Genomic DNA, 16,832 nt, shown 5'->3' on the forward strand with positions numbered 1-16,832 from the left:
CTCTCCTCCGGGGGAAGCTTGTGGGGTTGTGCTTCAGGAGAAGGTTGCTGGCTGCCCCGCTCCGCTCGAGCGAGGGCCGGGAGGAAGCATGGCAGCTTGGGAGCAAGGGAGCCCTCGGGCACCTGGGCCCATTTCACCCCGAGCCCGGTCATATTCCACCTCCAGCCTCATCCCTCCGGACTCAGCGATGCGCAGCGGGAGCCTGCGCCCTCCCCTCGTGCCCTCGTGCCCTCGCCCACCCCTCGCTCCACTATGCGGGTGCTGGCGAGGAGCGGCCCCAAAAGCTCTAGGTGCCATGACATGGGGTAGCGGTGCCCCTGGCTCGCTGTCCCCCGCACCCGGAGCAGGATTTGTACCCAGCCCCGGTGCTGGGGATGCTGCGCCCACTCTTTTCCCAACGCGAGCGAGGTCTTGCTTGTGGCCACGGCATCCGTGCCAGCTGAGGTAGAGCAAGAGTGACTTCAGATGGGTGTGATTCAGGATCTACACCAGGCTTCAGAAAGCTGCAGAGCAGGCGATTTGGGGTAAAAACAGGGCTGCTCGTCTGCAGGGTCTGGACTCGGCCTGTTTTGTTGCAGGGATGTGAGGAGGAGGCGGGAGGAAAGGTCTGCCAGGACGCAGCTGTAACACGGCGAGGGCACCGAGACCTCGTGGTCTGCGGGAGTCCTGGGGCAGCTCAAGCCTGTCCTGACAGATGGCATTTGGGTTCTGGGCAGCAGATGAAAAGCCTGTTCATTGGCAGTATCAAAACCTGTTGTTGTCTCCCAGTAACCTGTGCCCCAGGATCTCTTGTACCAGGGTGTAAACTGGCATCCACACTAAGTGATTTGACTGCAGTAAATCCCTGCACACCAAGATGTGCTGCGAAGATTAAGAACCTTTTTTTTTTTTTTTTTTCCCTGTTATGCCGTTGCTGCCGGTCAGATACAGGGATGTCCCTTCGCATTTCGGTGACAGCGCGTGGCAGGGAGGAGAGTTCAGAGCCACGGGCTCGGCGTTTCAGCTGTTGGGATTTCACGCAGGCGGCCCCAGCAAGAGTTTTCCTGCCAGAGCAGGGCTGGCACCGGGACGGCCCCGGGCAGGGCAGCCGGTGGCGATGGGGTGCGGGGGGCGAGGGAGGCAGGGGTCGGGGCAGCCGAGGGGGGCGAGGGCTGTGCCTGGTGCCGGCCATGCCCATCGGTGCAAGGCACTGAGTGTGGGTGAGCACAGGGGAGGGCAAAGTCCGTCGGCACCGGCTCGCCAGCATGGGGAAGGGCTGGGCACCACGCGGAGCTGGCACCACCGCTGCGATGGGTGCAACGCGGTGGAGATGTGCCAGGTGCTGAGCACCAGCAGGGACTTTCCCCGGGATAAGAGCAGGCAAGAGAGGGAGCGCGTGGCTGCTCCCTGCCCTAGGCTCCCCCAGCCCTCTCCCTCCACGTCCCTCGGGTCCCATTCCCCATCCTCACTCCATGCCTCATGACCTGTCCTCGCCCGGCCTCGGCGCTCACCTCCCGACACGCACACGCGCACGCACTGTCTGCTCATCGCCATGTCTGTGTCCGGGCACTGGGGTGCCATGGGCTCGCATCCCGGCAGCCGGCAGGTTTCTGCCTTCCCAGGGAATTGGAAGGGAGGGGGGGGGGACGGGAGAGACAGAGGTGGGAGCGCCCACCAGTGCCCCCCCGCCCTCCAGGTCCTGCACACCCCGTCCCTGCCCCTCCGCAATGCCAGCTGCCAGCACTCTCGGAGCCGAGGGCTTGGGGCCAGCTGAAGAAGGGACACGGGGACAGGCTCGGGGGGCACCCCACGCTGCCGGTGCCACCACGGAGGTGCCAGCTCCTGCCCGTGGCTCTGGGGAGCAGCGGCTGGGTCCAGCCCGTGCCTCTCCTGCATGTGCTGAGACCCCGGGCAGCTCCCAGCAAGGGGACAGCAGTGCTGGGACGGGGACAGGGGCTGCCACCGCCCGGAGAGGGGCTGGAGGATTTGGGGTGGTGGTGGGTGGTTCTCAGGTCTGCGCCGAGGCTTTGGGTTCTGGGTTTGGCTGCTGCAGCCCCCTCCCCAGTCCTGGCAGCTGGCATTGCCTTCCTCCTCCATGGTCTGCCTCTTGGCAGGGTGCCGCGGCTGCTGGCGGGGTCCTGTGGTTAACCTCCTCTCCTTCCAGACATCCGGGACAGCGGGGCCAAGCCGGTGATGGTGTACATCCACGGGGGCTCGTACATGGAGGGCACGGGGAACATGATAGACGGCAGCGTCCTGGCCAGCTACGGGAACGTGATTGTCATCACCCTCAACTACCGCGTTGGAGTGCTGGGTACGGGCCGTGCCGGCGCCGTGCGGCGGGACAGGGGGCAGGGGGACGGGGAGGGACGGGGTCTGCGCTCCGGCCGAGCACGGTGCCACGTGGCAGAGCCCACAGCAGCCACAACGGCGTGGTCAGGCTCCTGGCACCGGCCACCCAGGCTCATTTACACAACCCGGCTCAGCAGAAAGCAAATATTGGTCTGCGGTTAAATAAATAATAAATGTGTTTACCCAGCATCACCTCCTGAGAGGGCTCGGAGCGCTGAGCTGCCAGCGGGTGCTGCCTGCCTGCCCCGGGGGACAGATCAGCTCTCCCCCCCCCCGGCAGGAGCTGCCTCACTGCTCCGTGGATGCTGTCCGAGCTGACCAGGCAGCGCCGTGCTCCAGCAGGAACCAGGGCAGGCCCTGAGAGCTTCCCTTGCCCTGCATGGGAAATGCACAATCCCAGATGCATCCCCTCGGGAAGGGAACGGGAGAGGTGTAAGGGTGGCTTTGCTCACACCGTGGCCTCCCACAATATGCACGGAGACGTGCTCGGCCCTCCGAGGGGTTTGCTGGGGAAGAGCCCATCCGAGCCACCCCACAGGCTCTGCTGCTCACACCCCAGCCGGGACAGGGGCTCCTTGTCCCACACCTGGGCACCACGTCCCCCTGATACTCCCACATCCTCTTGGAAAGGCAGCTGGAGGTCAGCAGTCTTGCCTGGATTTAGCTGGTAGGAAATGGGCTTTTCTGCAAAAAGCAGCCTATTCGAGACCTCTCAATATTAAAAATCGGGCCTTTAAGATTGATAGCGCTAATTTAGGAGGTATAAAACACAGCCTGAAATAAAACTTATATGGTGCCTTTGGCATCCCCACTGAAGAGCTGCTGAGTGCCAGCAGCACCGCGGTGCCGGTGCAGCGCCGTGCCACTCCCTGCCACCGTGTTACCTGCCCACATTCAGCCCCCGTGCCATGGCTCCAGCTTCCTGCTTTGAGTCAAGGCAGATAAAACATCGATAGCTTATCTTGGGTGTTACCTCTGCTGTTGAAAGCATTTCTTAGCATCTTCCTCCCTGAGAGCCTTTGTGTTTTAAGCTGCAGTGGTTCCTCTCTGCCCAGCCCACCTCCTTACATTTATAGAGCCTCCTCCGGACCACGCTATTCCATGGGAAGCATTGGCTGCGTGTGCTCAGCCTGCCTGCACTCCCTGTGCTTCCCCAGCCTCCCTCCGAGCGTGCATGAGGCTGTTGGCACGGGCGGTGGTCAGGGCAGGGCAGTGTCCCGTGCCCATTGCCCTACAGGCAGCACTCCTGGCCTCTCTCCCTTACATGTGTAGGGCCGCAGAGTCCCCACAGCACCCACAGCACTGCTGATCCCACTGGGATGGGGTCCCATACAGCTCCCCCAGACTCAGGGAGGGGTGGGAGGGCAGCCTGCTTCCCCTGTCCCTAACCGGGCTCCGTTTCACCTGCTGCAGGGTTCCTGAGCACGGGGGACCAGGCTGCTAAGGGCAACTACGGGCTGCTGGACCAGATACAGGCGCTGCGCTGGGTCAGCGAGAACATCGCCTTCTTCGGCGGGGATCCCCTGCGGATCACCGTCTTCGGCTCCGGCATCGGCGCCTCCTGCGTCAGCCTGCTCACCCTGTCCCACCACTCGGAAGGTAGGTGCTGGCCCTGCCCCAGCTGCCGAGCGATCCACGCGGGAGCAGGGGCAAAAGCGAGCATGGGCCCGGGGAGGGAGCGAGGCCCCCTCGTAGCGGAGAGTTGGTCTGGGAGTGTGGAGACTGGCACGGCGCTTGTGGAGGTGATGTGATTGATACCGTGGTGTAAATACAGCAGAATGTTTACTCTAGATAAAGAAAGGAATTGTTTATGCTACAAGATTGTGTTGGCATAAGAGCAGATGCATATAAACCACCTGTGAATAAATTTACATTGAAAATTGGAAAAAAAAAAAAAAAAGATTTTCAGCAATCAGAGCAGAGCTGTTCTGCCTAAACTTCCCGAAGGAAACAGCAGGAGGAAAACCTGAGTTGAGCATGGTCCACAGGGCACCAGGCTGCCAGGGAGCACAGTGAGCATGGTCACAGGGGGTTATATGGGGCACAGGCACTGAGCTCAGGCAGTGCCCCATCCCTGTGCGTGGTGCAGGGGAGAAGGGGCACAGGCCACGCTGGGGCAGTGGGCACTGCCCTGAATCTGCCCCACAGAAACCCAGGCAAATATGAAAAATTACAATACTGAGAAGAGCTGCAGCCCTGCTGGGGAGCCTGGGAACACTGCGTGCAGAAAAACCTTCAGAAACTTCAGGCTGAACGTGGAGAGGGGCAAAGCGTACCGTGCTGCCTGGTCCTGCCGGGCCGGTCCTGGTCCAGGATCTGGGGAATTCAGGGCCAGGCTGCCCCAAAGCCTGCTTGCTCTGCCGACACCATCACCTGCACCCTGCCAGCCTGGAGTAATGCAGGGCAAAGCAAAATGCTAAAGCCCAAGTGTAGAGAAAGCTTGGAAACAAGGAAGGCAAAGTGTGGGTAAAAAGTAAAGGGAAGGTAAAGAGTGGTCTGGCCCAAGCAACATATATGGAGGACGCATTTGCTCTGGGTAAGCTGCTCTCCCTGCCACCCTGGGCTCTCGGGACACCCACAGTCAGTCCCTGCTCCTACCTGAGTGCCCAGTGCCTGAAGTCAGCGCCTCAGCTCTCGGCAGCCCTCTGTCCTCCTGCTGCCCCTGGTGTCTCCTGAGCACAACTGGGTGCGCTGCTGTACCCGGCAGCACGATTTGAGGCTGGGGTGGGTTGGAGCCTCCATTCTTTGCCCCCTGAGTGGCTGCAGATGCTCCCTGGCTTTCCATCCGCAGCTGGAGAGCCCAGTACAGCACTTTTTGGGTCACACCAGGCTTTCTGCCACTAAACCCTGTGTCTGGGTGCTGTGTCTCTTGCTGCCCCATTAGGCTATGGTGTCAGAACACACGTACACAGGACGCCCTCACCCAGACCTGCTCCAAAGCACCCATCTCCCCGGGGATGGGGCCGGCAGCCAGCTCCGCAGCGCGGCAGGGGAGGCACGCCGAGACACAGCCTGTAGACCAGGCGGGTTTGTTTTTATCGGATCAAAATAAAACTCGTAGTGATCAAGAGCTATTAATGAAGCTGCTAATTTGTGCCTGCTCTGCCAGGCGCGGCGAGAGGCAGACACGGGAGGCTGGTGCCGCGCACGCTGTGTCTGGCTGCCGGGGAGACCCGCGGCTCCCCTGCCAGCCCCGGCGCGCGCAGGCAGGTGGGTTCCTCGCCAAGGGGCCAGGGGCTGCTCCTCTTCCCGGCCGGCCCTGCCAGGGTGCCTGGGGATGCTCACCTCGGAGGGGAACGGGCAGTGCTCTGCCCGCTATGCCTGTGGGCTGGGCACTGCTTTCTAGGGCACCGGGAGGTGACAAACAGAGCTTGTGACTTCTCTTTGTCCCAGCGCGTGGGACTGTACGTCAGGTACTTGGCAGAGCGAGGACAGTGCGTGCAGACAGAGCTAGGGGCACTGTGGCTGGTAGCCAGGATCCTCCGAACACTGCTGCTGCAGGCGGGGGCACGCTCCCATCAGAGCCGCACGGGCTCAGGTGTGTGACCACCACTCTCGCAGCACTCAGTGGGCTCAGCCCGGTGGCCTCTGCATGCAGCGATGCCGCCGTGCTGCTCCCTGCACCGTGCACGAAACAGTCCCTGGCAGCAATCAAACGCCAGAGTCCGGCCAGGCGCAGCAGCGCGCGGGGCCGCGGGAGAGGGCCGGCCGGAGAGCAGAGACCCCAGGGTGCACCCCGAGCCCGGCCGCTTTCACCGCCCCGGAGGCTCCGCTTCCTCGCAGCCCTTTGTATTCCGAGCACAAGCGCCATTGACATGGGGCTGGAGCCCAGCCACGCATTCCTCCGCCTGGGCCAGGGCCTTTGTGGCCCCGCTTTCCAGGGCGAAAGTCCACTCCCTCTGTGTTCCCGGTGGCAGAAAGGCCCTCTTTGTGCGTCTGGCAGCGTGCTCCCGCAGGGCCGGATTGGCACCGAGCAGCCCCAGCTGGGCAGGAAGTGGCGGGGAGGGGGGCGAGGGGGGCCCTGACAAAGCGGCGGGTGGGACACGCAGGGTTAAGTGTCCCCGAGCAGGCGTTAACCCTCCCGCTGCTGCCAGGCCTTCCCCATGAAACGCCGGCCGTGGGATCCTGGGGGTGTGTGGCGTCCCTGAGCTGAGGCCCTGTGCCAGCCCAGCACCACAGGGAACACGGCACGGGTTGATATGGTGCATGCTCTGGAGATTGGGGTCCTTGCAGGAGCCTGAGGGCACCGGTGCCTCCTCCACACCTCATCCTGCACTGCAGCCGTGGGGTACTGGGGCAGCTCCGGGCTCTCCCCGCTGCAAGCTTCCTCCGCTCCTCGCTTCTCTTGCAGGTCTCTTCCAGAGAGCCATCATCCAGAGCGGCTCCGCGCTCTCCAGCTGGGCAGTGAACTACCAGCCCGTGAAGTACACCAGCATGCTGGCCGACAAGGTGGGCTGCAACGTGCTGGACACGGTGGACATGGTGGACTGCCTGCGGCAGAAGAGTGCCAAGGAGCTGGTGGAGCAAGACATCCAGCCGGCACGCTACCACGTGGCCTTTGGGCCGGTCATCGACGGTGACGTGATCCCGGACGACCCAGAGATCCTGATGGAGCAGGGCGAGTTCCTCAATTACGATATCATGCTGGGTGTCAACCAGGGCGAGGGGCTGAAGTTCGTGGAGGGCGTGGTGGACCCCGAGGACGGCGTGTCGGGCAGCGACTTTGACTACTCGGTCTCCAACTTTGTAGACAACCTGTACGGCTACCCCGAGGGCAAGGACACCTTGCGGGAGACCATCAAGTTCATGTACACGGACTGGGCCGACCGGGACAACCCCGAGACACGCCGCAAGACCTTGGTGGCCCTCTTCACCGACCACCAGTGGGTAGAGCCGTCGGTGGTGACGGCCGACCTGCACGCCCGCTACGGCTCCCCCACCTACTTCTACGCCTTCTACCACCACTGCCAGAGCCTGATGAAGCCCGCGTGGTCCGACGCGGCCCACGGGGATGAGGTGCCTTACGTGTTCGGGATCCCCATGATCGGCCCCACAGACCTCTTTCCCTGCAACTTCTCCAAGAACGACGTCATGCTCAGCGCCGTGGTGATGACCTACTGGACCAACTTTGCCAAGACGGGGTGAGCAGGGCCTGGGGAGCAGTGTCTCGCTGCGGGGCTGCATTTGGGGCGAGGGGGTGGTGGGATAGGATGCCTGGTGTGGTACGCTGAGCCTCCTGTGCCCAGAGGTCTATGTGCTGTGCCCTAGCTGGGGTCATCAGCCACACAGCGAGAAGCTGAGAGCCAAGGACCTGGCTCCCTGTGCTCCCACCCAGGGCAGGGCTGCTCGCGGCATGGCACGGGCTGTGGCCAGCTGAGGACAGGCTCTGGCCACAGCCAAGCACAGGGGTGTGGGAGCCACTTTGGCTGCGGTTATCACAGGTCAGGCTTGACTCAGGGCGTGGGGTGGTGCCCATCTGTGCCCTCCTCTGTTTATCCAGAGGTTTATCCAGCTCTCCCTCCTGAACACTTCGGCTCTCCCTGGCGCTAGCTCTGTTTTGCCTGTGTCTTGCAGGGACCCCAACAAGCCCGTCCCCCAGGACACCAAGTTCATCCACACCAAGGCCAACCGCTTTGAGGAAGTGGCCTGGTCCAAGTACAACCCCCGCGACCAGCTGTACCTGCACATCGGGCTGAAGCCACGGGTGCGCGACCACTACCGGGCCACCAAGGTGGCTTTCTGGAAGCACCTGGTCCCCCACCTGTACAACCTGCACGACATGTTCCACTACACCTCCACCACCACCAAAGTGCCGCCGCCCGACACCACGCAGAACTCCCACATCACCCGCCGGCCCAACGGCAAGATCTGGACCACCAAGCGCCCCGCCATCTCACCCGCCTACAACAGCGAGAACGGGAAGGAGAAGTGGAGCCCGGAGCAGGAGGCGGGCACCCTGCTCGAGAGCCCCCGCGACTACTCCACCGAGCTGAGTGTCACCATCGCCGTGGGCGCATCCCTCCTCTTCCTCAACGTGCTGGCCTTCGCCGCCCTCTACTACCGCAAGGACAAGCGGCGGCAGGACACGCACCGGCAGCCCAGTCCCCAGCGCGGCGCCGCCAACGACATCGCCCACGCGCCCGACGAGGAGATGCCGTCGCTGCAGGCGAGCCAGGCGCACCACGAGTGCGAGGCCGTGCCGCCCCACGACGCCCTGCGCCTCGCTGCCCTGCCCGACTACACGCTGACGCTGCGCCGGTCCCCGGATGACATCCCGCTCATGACCCCCAACACCATCACCATGATCCCCAACTCGCTGGTGGGGCTGCAGACCCTGCACCCCTACAACACCTTCGCCGCCGGCTTCAACAGCACGGGGCTCCCGCACTCACACTCCACCACCAGGGTATAGCCGCCCGCGGCCGGCGCACACCCACGCACGCACGCACGCACACGCACGCAGCAGACACTGGCAGAGGGACCGGCGGGCGCCCCAGACGGACGGGCAGCGCACACGGACGGTGCGGCACCAAGCCCGGACCTGTGGGACCCAACGCCGCTGGCCGTCCCGCTCCCCTCGGCGCTTTCTTTCGTTCCTTTCTAACTCTTGAGAAGTGCTTCGACTCTCCCGGCTCCCGGCAGGAGGGCCCCTCCGGTCCAGCCGACAGCAGCCACAGGGCTCCTTGTGCCGGGGCTGTGCCTCCCCGTGGGGACACGGTGTCCCCAGCGCCCGCCGAGCACCCCGGGATGGGTGCGCAGTGGTGCCGGGCATCCCCCTCGGCCGGTGCCGGGGCTCCCCGGGAGGTTTGGCATCTGGAGCGCTGTGGATACGGCTCCGAGCAGCGGCCCTGGGCCATGGTGCTATAGGCAGAGGCAGCGAGCAGGGGCCCGGGGCCTGGCCTCGTGCTGGGTGCGGGCGCTGGGGCCGGTGCCGGGGCGCTGGGAGCCGGGGAGCTGGCCCCGAGCTGGGGACTTGGCACCTCTGCCCCTCTTTGCGCTGCAGAGAACCTCTTTTGTGTCAGTCGTTTCTCTTTGCAGAGACGTTTTTTAAGCAGATCTTTAGTTCTTTACACACTAACGGAGTCTCCGCGTTTTGTCCTTTGTAAAGATTTTAAACCAAGTGTTCTTGATATAAAATAAAAAGCCAGTTAGAAGAACCCCAGCGTGTGTGCACGGTGCCGGCCCCAACGCGGCCCCGCGGCCCCACTGCCCGCACGGGGCCGGCGGGCGCCAGGCAGGGCCCTGCCTCCCGCGCCGCGAGGCCGTGCTCTTTTGTATTTTTGATATTCTCCCTCTTCTGTCACCCGTGCCCACGGATCTCAGCCAAATAGCCTACTCCAGGGCCTGGCCGCGAGCACCCCACGGCCCCCTTTGACCCATCCCACCCCGCTGCCAGCACTGTCCAGTGCCACCCCCAGCCCCTCCTGGGTGTCACCCACCGGGGGCGCCCACGGCTGAAGCGCAGCCACCCAGGGCAGCACCCGGTGCTCCCCACGGCCTCCCTGCCCTGCTCCCCGTCTGCTTCCCACCCTGCCACCCCCTCGTGCCCGCTGCCGGGGCCGTGCTGCAATTCCTGCCCCAGCTGTGGATTGCAGCGGGCCGGCAGCTCGGAGGGCGAGCCGGCTGCACCGAGGGTGCTTTCTGCCTCCCGGCACCTGGATGTGCTCGCAGCGGGGCCCCGGGGGGTGATGCAGCCTGCGTGGGGACAGGGCACCCATCCCGGGGCTGGGGCACCCGCAGGGCTGGTGGGGGCTCCAGAGCAGCTGGGCACGGAGAAGGAGCTGCCCGGCAGCCCACCCGGGGCATCCCAGTGAGGGCAGGGAGTGTGTCAGCCGCCAGCACGGTCCCTGGCACCTTGGGTGTGGGGAAGCAGGAGGAGGGGGACGGGTCTGGCAGCTGGGGGGCATCTCCTGTGTCCTTGTGGGGCCGCCATCCCTCGCCCTGTGCGAGCCGGTCCGGCTGGCAGACGCTGCCCGTGCTGGCGGCCGTGACGCACCGGTGCCGCCTGGCCCCGCGTGGCCCCGCAGCCCGCCCCGGCTTGGGGGGTGAGGATGCTCGTTGGAGAATGTATTTATACCCTGTCACCCGCGCAGAGTAACAAATTCCAAATAAAACAGAAGTGATATTTTTAATAGCGGTGTGTCTCGCCTCTCCTTGGAGCGTGCCAGGGGCAGAGGCTGGGTGCAGCCTGAGAGGGGTTGAGGGGTGCAGCACGGGGCCACCCCAGCCAGGAGGTCCCCAGGCTCCCAGCACCCACCCCAGGTTGGGTGCGTGCACCCTGCCCCCAGGATTACCAGCGTTTGGGGACATGGTTGGGGGTCCCCACGTCACCGGGGTCCTGCACAGGACCTCATCCACCCCATTGGCACCGCGGGTCCCCTCCCTCCGAGCCCCCTGCCCTGCCCAGCCCCGCTCTCCTCCCCTCCCCCTGCTTGCCAACCAGAAAAGCTGCTGGTTTCATTTCTTTTTAATGTAATTTCAGCTGGGGTTGCCATGGAAACCAGGCATGGGGCCTGAATCGCCTCCAGGCAGCGCGCACACAGCAGAGCCAGGGCCGAGGGCTGGGGCCGGGGGGGGGGGGCTGGGGATAGGCGGGTGCTTCCTGGGTGCTGTGCGGGGTGCTGTGCCTCACCTGGGGGTGGCCTTGTCCCAAAATCCGGCACAAGGCAGGGAGCATGGGATGGGGGCAGCAGACCCCTCGCCAAGGGGAGGATGGAGGTGGGAAGGCAGGCAGCGTGCCGGGCCCCGCTGCGTGATGCAGGGGCACCCAGAGGGGCCCGGGGCTGTGCCTCCCCCAGGACTGTTGCTCGCTGGAAGCAGCGGTGTTCCCACAGACTCGGGGTCGGGGATGGGGTTGGCTGCCCAGCCTGCAGCCCAATCCCTGACCCCACTGTCCCATCCAGCACTGCCCCAAGAGCATCCCCTCCGGTCGGACACACCCAGGGCACTCCCTCGCACTGCCCGGGTATCCAGCTGCAAGAGGAACGGGGATGGGAACCCACAGCGGGATGGAAACCCACATCGGTCCACGGGGGATGGGTTGCCATGGAAATGGCAGTGCTCTGCAGCACAGCTCCAGCCGCAGCCCGCTCGCCACAATTCGAGCAGCGGGGCCAGCCCTGCCCGGGGGCTGGTGGCCCCCATACCGGTGGCACCAGCACCAGTGACACCAGCTGCCCACCCCGCAGTCCCCTCCCTGAAGGGGAGGTGGTTTCTGCCCTGCCCTTCTGCGCCCCATCCTCGCACAGCCCCACTGCCCGCTGTCCCTGCCTGTCCCCCCAGCCAGGACCCCGCGTGCTGGCTGGTGACAGGGGACACGCTGCTATTAAGCTACTGCCTTCGCAGAACTCCCAAGCCTGCCATCTGCTCCGGGTGTCCTTGACCATCAGCAGCGTTTCTTTGGAGACCTGGCAAAGCCCAGGGGACACCGTGTCCCCGAGGGTATTTGCGGTTAACATCTGTGTGGCGATGAGGGACATCCTCAGCTCCGGGGGACATGTTTAGGGCTGCTGGCAAAGAGAAGCAAAAGGGAAATGACCCGCAAGGACAGCCTGGCACGGGGAAGGTACGAGTGATACGAGTGACCCGTGTCTGGTCCCTGCCTGCTCCAGGAGACACAGCCAGCAGGAGCACAGGGCTCTGCATGGCAGCATCCCTAGGACAGTGCCCTGCCCTGCTCCTGCTCCTGCTCCTGGTTCCCACAGCCCTGATGCAGCAGGGCACCCCCCTGACCCCACTCCGGCAGCACAAAGCATTTCTGTGCTCGCCTGCTGCCCCGGCCCTTCCCGGCAGGGCTGACGCAGACAAGGGGATTTGTCTCTTAGGGGGCAGCATCCGGGGACACCTGTGTCGCCATCAGCCCGGGCAAAGGTGGCTCTGGAGCGGCACCCTTCTCCTCCTGGTACCCGACGTGTGTCAGAGGCTTCGTGCATCACCGTTTCGGCATGGACTGCCGGGCTCGGAGACCTCTGACCCCAGCGGGGTGCCAGGGCTGCCGGCAGCGCCGCGTCACCCCGTCGAGCCACACGGATGTTGGCTCACCCCAGCCCGTCTCGTCAGCTCGCCGTGCCCATGGCCTCACACAGCAGCCGCCACGCTCACCTGGTGATTAACGTCATTAGCTACGAGCTCGTTTTTGCTCTGGGCACTCACCCGACGGGGCGGTTTTCTGGAGGCAGGGGACAGTGCTGGCTGTGCATGGTCCTGTCCCCGCAGGTACAGCCTGTCCTTGCCCGCAGGCTTTGGCACGAGGCTTCTGCACCACAAACAGCAGCAGGGGCCAGAGGCTGGGCGCAAAGGGCAGCAGCTGCAGAGCCCCCACTGCATCCCTGGGACCAGCAACGCCCCCGAGCCCCTCCTCCCCATTTTACTTCCCCAATTTTTATTTCTTTGGATCTATTCTCATTCTTTCTTTGCTAATTAATTAATTCATTATATTTTTAACATCTTTGCCGGGCTCCCCGGCAGCAGCTGAGCGCCCTGCGCATCCCCCTCACCCGCTTGCCTCCGGCCCCGCCGCGCTCCCATCCCCGCGGTTCCCCTGGCCCGGACCTGGCCCAGTTTGGCCCGGTTCGGCCCGGACCCGGCTCGGCTCGGCTCGGCCCGGCCCCGCAGCGCCACCTGCCGCCTCCCTGCCCGCTCCCTGCCCGCTCCCTCCCCGGCGGCGCCGAGCCGAGCCGCGCTGACTCAGCCGCTTATCGGGGACCGAGATTGCGGCAGCGGCTCGGGGCAGCCCCCCCCGCACCCCGCACCCCGCACCCCGCACCCCGTTCCCCCAGCCCCGCTGCCCCACCGCAGCCCCGCGGGGTCGCCGCGTCCCAGCGCGCCGCGTGGCCTCGCTCCCCGCACGGCGGCGGGACCTTGGAGTGGGGCTGCCAGCCCGGTTAATGGTTGACAGGCTGTTTGCCTGCCCTGGCTGCACTTTTACGCCGCTAACCTGGCTGCTCACCGCCCCCCCTTCTCCCCGACAACCCCACACGGTGTGGAGTGGGTGCTGTGTCCCCGTGGGGAGAGCGGGATGGGGACATGGTGCCACAGTGTCACAGCATCACGGCATCACGGTGCGTGTGCCTGGCTTGCACGCGTGGCAGGGAGGATGCTCCCAGCCAAAAGGTGCAGCCAAGGGGACCCCACGGGGGGGTTTCAGCTCCCCCAGGGTGCCACGGTGGCCCCTGGAACACCCTCGAGGGATGCTCAGTGGCGGCGGCGGGGTGGGGGCCTCGTGGGAGTGAGCTGGACACACCTGTGGTGTTTGCTCAGCAGGGAGCAGGTCCTGGAAAGCACGGAGCTGTTTGGGAGGGGGTGGGTGGCGCAGCGGGTCAGTATAAAGTCCAGGTGTTTGCTGTGCGCTGAGGACACGGCGCCAGGAGCCTTTCTGGGAGCAAGCCCCGCGTGGAGGTGAGAGCCGGGTGGGCACCGCACCGGGGTGGCCGCCACAGCCCCCAGCTGGGGACCCCAGCGGAGATGTTGGGGTCACACCACGGGGCGCAGGAGCAGAGTTAGGGTGGGACGGGGGGAGCAGGGTGAGGAGCAGAGCAGGGCCTTTGCCCTCCATGATTTGCACAGCTCCTGGTCTGAGTGCTCGCACCCTGCGCTGCGGGATAGGAGCCATGAAGGGTGGCTTTGCTGCCTGCCACCTCCTTCGCCCCGGCCATGCCAGCAGTGCCGCAGGGCCCTGAGCTGGAAGCTTTCGCTGTGTGTGGCTGCTCCCCACCTGGGGCTGCCCACAGGGGCCATACACAACCCCACTGGTCCCACGGACGCTCAGTGCTGCGTTGGGGAGCAGCCAGACCCTAACCCCAGCCCAGGCTGTGGTGCCATCCATGCGGACAGGCACGTGGCTGGGCTCAGCTCTGCGTCCTGGCACGTGTCGCAGGCTCTTCCCTGCTCGCCATCCAGAGAAGTGACCATCCCCAGGGCCACGGTGGGACTCTCACCACAGTCACCACCAGCACAGGGTCCTGGCTGTCCCCTCGGTGGCACCCAGCCATGCAGGTGGCGGCCAGCCCGTGCGATGCCCGTGGCAGTGGGCACCCCCCCGGCCGGCAGCCGTGGGTCCACATCCGTGCTCGGCGCGGGGCAAGGTGGGAGCGGGAACGCAGCACACAGGCACTTTGTTTGGCTGGGGTGGGCGGAAGTCAGGGCGTTGGATCTGAATGCTAAAGTGTGTTGTTCAGGGGCCCATAAAGGCCCCATTGTATGTAAATAGTTTATAAAGCAGCATATGACTTCCAGTGCAGGGCAGTGGTGGACAGAGACGAGGGCAGGCGGAGCAGAGCTCTCCTGCTGGAGACATGAGACCTTAGAGGGGCCTTTGGGGGCAGCTCACGAGGACCCTTCCTCACCAGCAGGTAGGCGCCGTGGGGCCCTTTGCACTGGGGCCAGCTGGCGGGTCCCGGTCCCCAGCCTTGGGCTGGCCTCGTGCCCAGGTGGGGAGCAGCCCCCGGGGCTGCTCGGTGCCAGCACTTGGGGTGCAGGGTCACCCCAGGCAGGGACGGTGCCGGAGGAGGGAGGCAACGCGTGGCTGCCCTTGGGGACACCGTGCCCAGGGCTGTGGCAGCGCAGGGCAGGGAGGTGCTGGGGCAGAGATCACTGCTGGGTGTGGGTGGGAGTCTGTGAAATTGCCCCCATCCTCTGCAGCAGCTGGAGGTGGGGATCCTGGAGCCAGCAGGGTAGGAGCGGGGCCCCTGGTTTGCCCTGTGGCAGAGGTGACAGGGCTGTCCCCAGCCCTCGCAGGGGGAGGCAGAGAGGCCCCGCAGCCGGAGCCAGCAGCAGCTCTTGGCCGCCAGCTGGGAGCCCTTTGCCCCCCAGCCATGATTGGAGTGGCGGGGCAGCCCTCCCCCATGCAGATACAGGGCAGCCAGGGCAATTTGCTGTCCCGGCAGCACGCAGCGCCTTCTGCCTGCTCCCTCGTCCCAGCCCCGCTCTGCCTGGCTCTGCCCGCTGCCACCCCGAGCGGGGCTGGTGGCACGGGGACAGCAGAGCCACGAGGCTGATCTCCTGCCTGCTGCAGGCAAAACGCTGCCCTGAGCTGTCCCTCTCGGCCCGGGGACCTTCCCCCTCCCTAACTCCGCTTCTCGCTCCCGCAGGCGTGAGGAACGATGAACTGGGCCGGCCTCTACGCGGTGCTGAGCGGGGTGAACCGCCACTCCACGGCCATCGGGCGCATCTGGCTCTCCGTCATCTTCATCTTCAGGATAATGGTGCTGGTGGTGGCGGCTGAGAGCGTCTGGGGGGACGAGAAGTCCGCCTTCACCTGCAACACGCAGCAGCCGGGCTGCAACAGCGTCTGCTACGACCACTTCTTCCCCATCTCGCACATCCGCCTGTGGGCCCTGCAGCTCATCCTCGTCACCACGCCAGCCCTGCTGGTGGCCATGCACGTGGCCTACCAGCAGCACCAGGAGAAGAAGCTGCTGATGATGACGGGGCACGGGGACGCCAAGCACCTGGAGGAGGTGAAGAAGCACAAGATCCGCATCGCGGGCTCGCTGTGGTGGACGTATGTCTTCAGCGTGGTCTTCAGGCTGCTCTTCGAGGCGGTCTTCATGTACATCTTCTACATGATCTACCCGGGCTACCAGATGGTGCGGCTGGTCAAGTGCGAGGCCTACCCCTGCCCCAACACCGTCGACTGCTTCATCTCGCGGCCCACCGAGAAGACCATCTTCACCGTCTTCATGCTGGTCACCTCCAGCATCTGCATCGTGCTCAACATGGCCGAGCTGGTCTACCTGGTGGTGCGGGCCTGCGCCCGCCGGAGCCGGCACAACTCCAACCCCTCGTCGGGGAAGGGCTCCTTCTACGGCCACAAGCTCTCCGAGTACAAGCAGAACGAGATCAACCAGCTGCTGACGGAGCAGGACGGCTCCCTCAAGGACATGCTGCGCCGCAACCCCGGGCTGCAGGAGAAGGGCGACCGCTGCTCCGCCTGCTAAGGCCCACGCCGCAGGGGCTGCAGCCCTCGGCCCTACCCCGCAGCCACCCCGCAGCCCCGGGGGGAGCCCACGCCGCCCCCATCCTGAGTTCGGCACCCCCCGGTGCCTGTCCTCCTGGGCGGCGAGGAGGGCACAGCCGCTGCTGTGTGCTCGGGCCATTAAATCTCCGTTCTCAGGCGCTGCCTCCCTGCTTTCTGCTCCGGCTGGGACGTGCCGGGGGCTGCGGTGCCAGCGTGGGGTGCCCGCCCCTGTCCAGCCAGGCAGAGAGGAGAGGAGAGGGTCTGGGTGCAGCCAGGCTGCTGCCACCCACCTCCGGGGATGCTTCCCCATGCACGGGGCCGGCTGGCCCCATAGGTGGGTGGGGGATGCTGTGGTTTGGGGCCCTGTGGTCCCTGCATGGATCCCTGGCAGCACGCGTGCGGGAGCAGTGACCCTCTGGTGGCATTGAGCACTAGCCCCTGCAGCCCCAAGTATATTTAGAAAGGTACCCGGACCAAAAATAGAGGGGAAAAATTTCCCCCAGTGGCTGCTTCATCTGCCAGTCACAAAGAAAGCCAATGGGGC

General features: G+C 65.1%; 2 protein-coding genes across 6 annotated transcripts in view; both read left to right on the forward strand.

Annotated features, from left to right (window-relative positions):
- The window catches only part of NLGN3 (neuroligin 3), a 34,928-nt gene extending 24,504 nt beyond the window's left edge, over positions 1-10,424 (forward strand). For all 4 annotated transcript variants that reach the window (XM_082770897.1, XM_082770896.1, XM_082770898.1 and 1 more), the window contains 4 exons: positions 2,144-2,293; positions 3,745-3,930; positions 6,683-7,472; positions 7,906-10,424. In XM_082770897.1, coding sequence (XP_082627023.1) covers positions 2,144-2,293; positions 3,745-3,930; positions 6,683-7,472; positions 7,906-8,743 — 1,964 coding nt within the window. In that variant the 3' untranslated portion in view covers positions 8,744-10,424. The remainder of the gene's footprint in view (positions 1-2,143; positions 2,294-3,744; positions 3,931-6,682; positions 7,473-7,905) is intronic.
- A 3,249-nt stretch (positions 10,425-13,673) lies between these two features.
- Positions 13,674-16,826, forward strand: GJB1 (gap junction protein beta 1). 2 transcript variants are annotated; one of them, XM_082771178.1, is made up of 2 exons: positions 13,674-13,728; positions 15,420-16,826. In XM_082771178.1, the coding sequence occupies exon 2, from the start codon at positions 15,432-15,434 to the stop codon at positions 16,266-16,268; it is 837 nt and encodes a 278-aa protein (XP_082627304.1). In that variant the 5' UTR covers positions 13,674-13,728; positions 15,420-15,431; the 3' UTR covers positions 16,269-16,826. The 2 variants fall into 2 exon arrangements, with proteins under 2 accessions (XP_082627304.1, XP_082627305.1); XM_082771179.1 differs by lacking the exon at positions 13,674-13,728 and adding an exon at positions 14,555-14,681.
- Positions 16,827-16,832: the final 6 nt, after the last annotated feature.

The sequence above is a fragment of the Aythya marila genome, assembly GCF_965140915.1.
Source record: "Aythya marila genome assembly, chromosome: 13".
NCBI classification, from domain to species: Eukaryota; Metazoa; Chordata; class Aves; order Anseriformes; family Anatidae; genus Aythya; species Aythya marila.

Excerpts from the sequence above, each read along its gene's own strand:
- GJB1 (XM_082771178.1), top strand. The coding sequence starts at position 15,432 with ATGAACTGGGCCGGCCTCTACGCGGTGCTGAGCGGGGTGAACCGCCAC.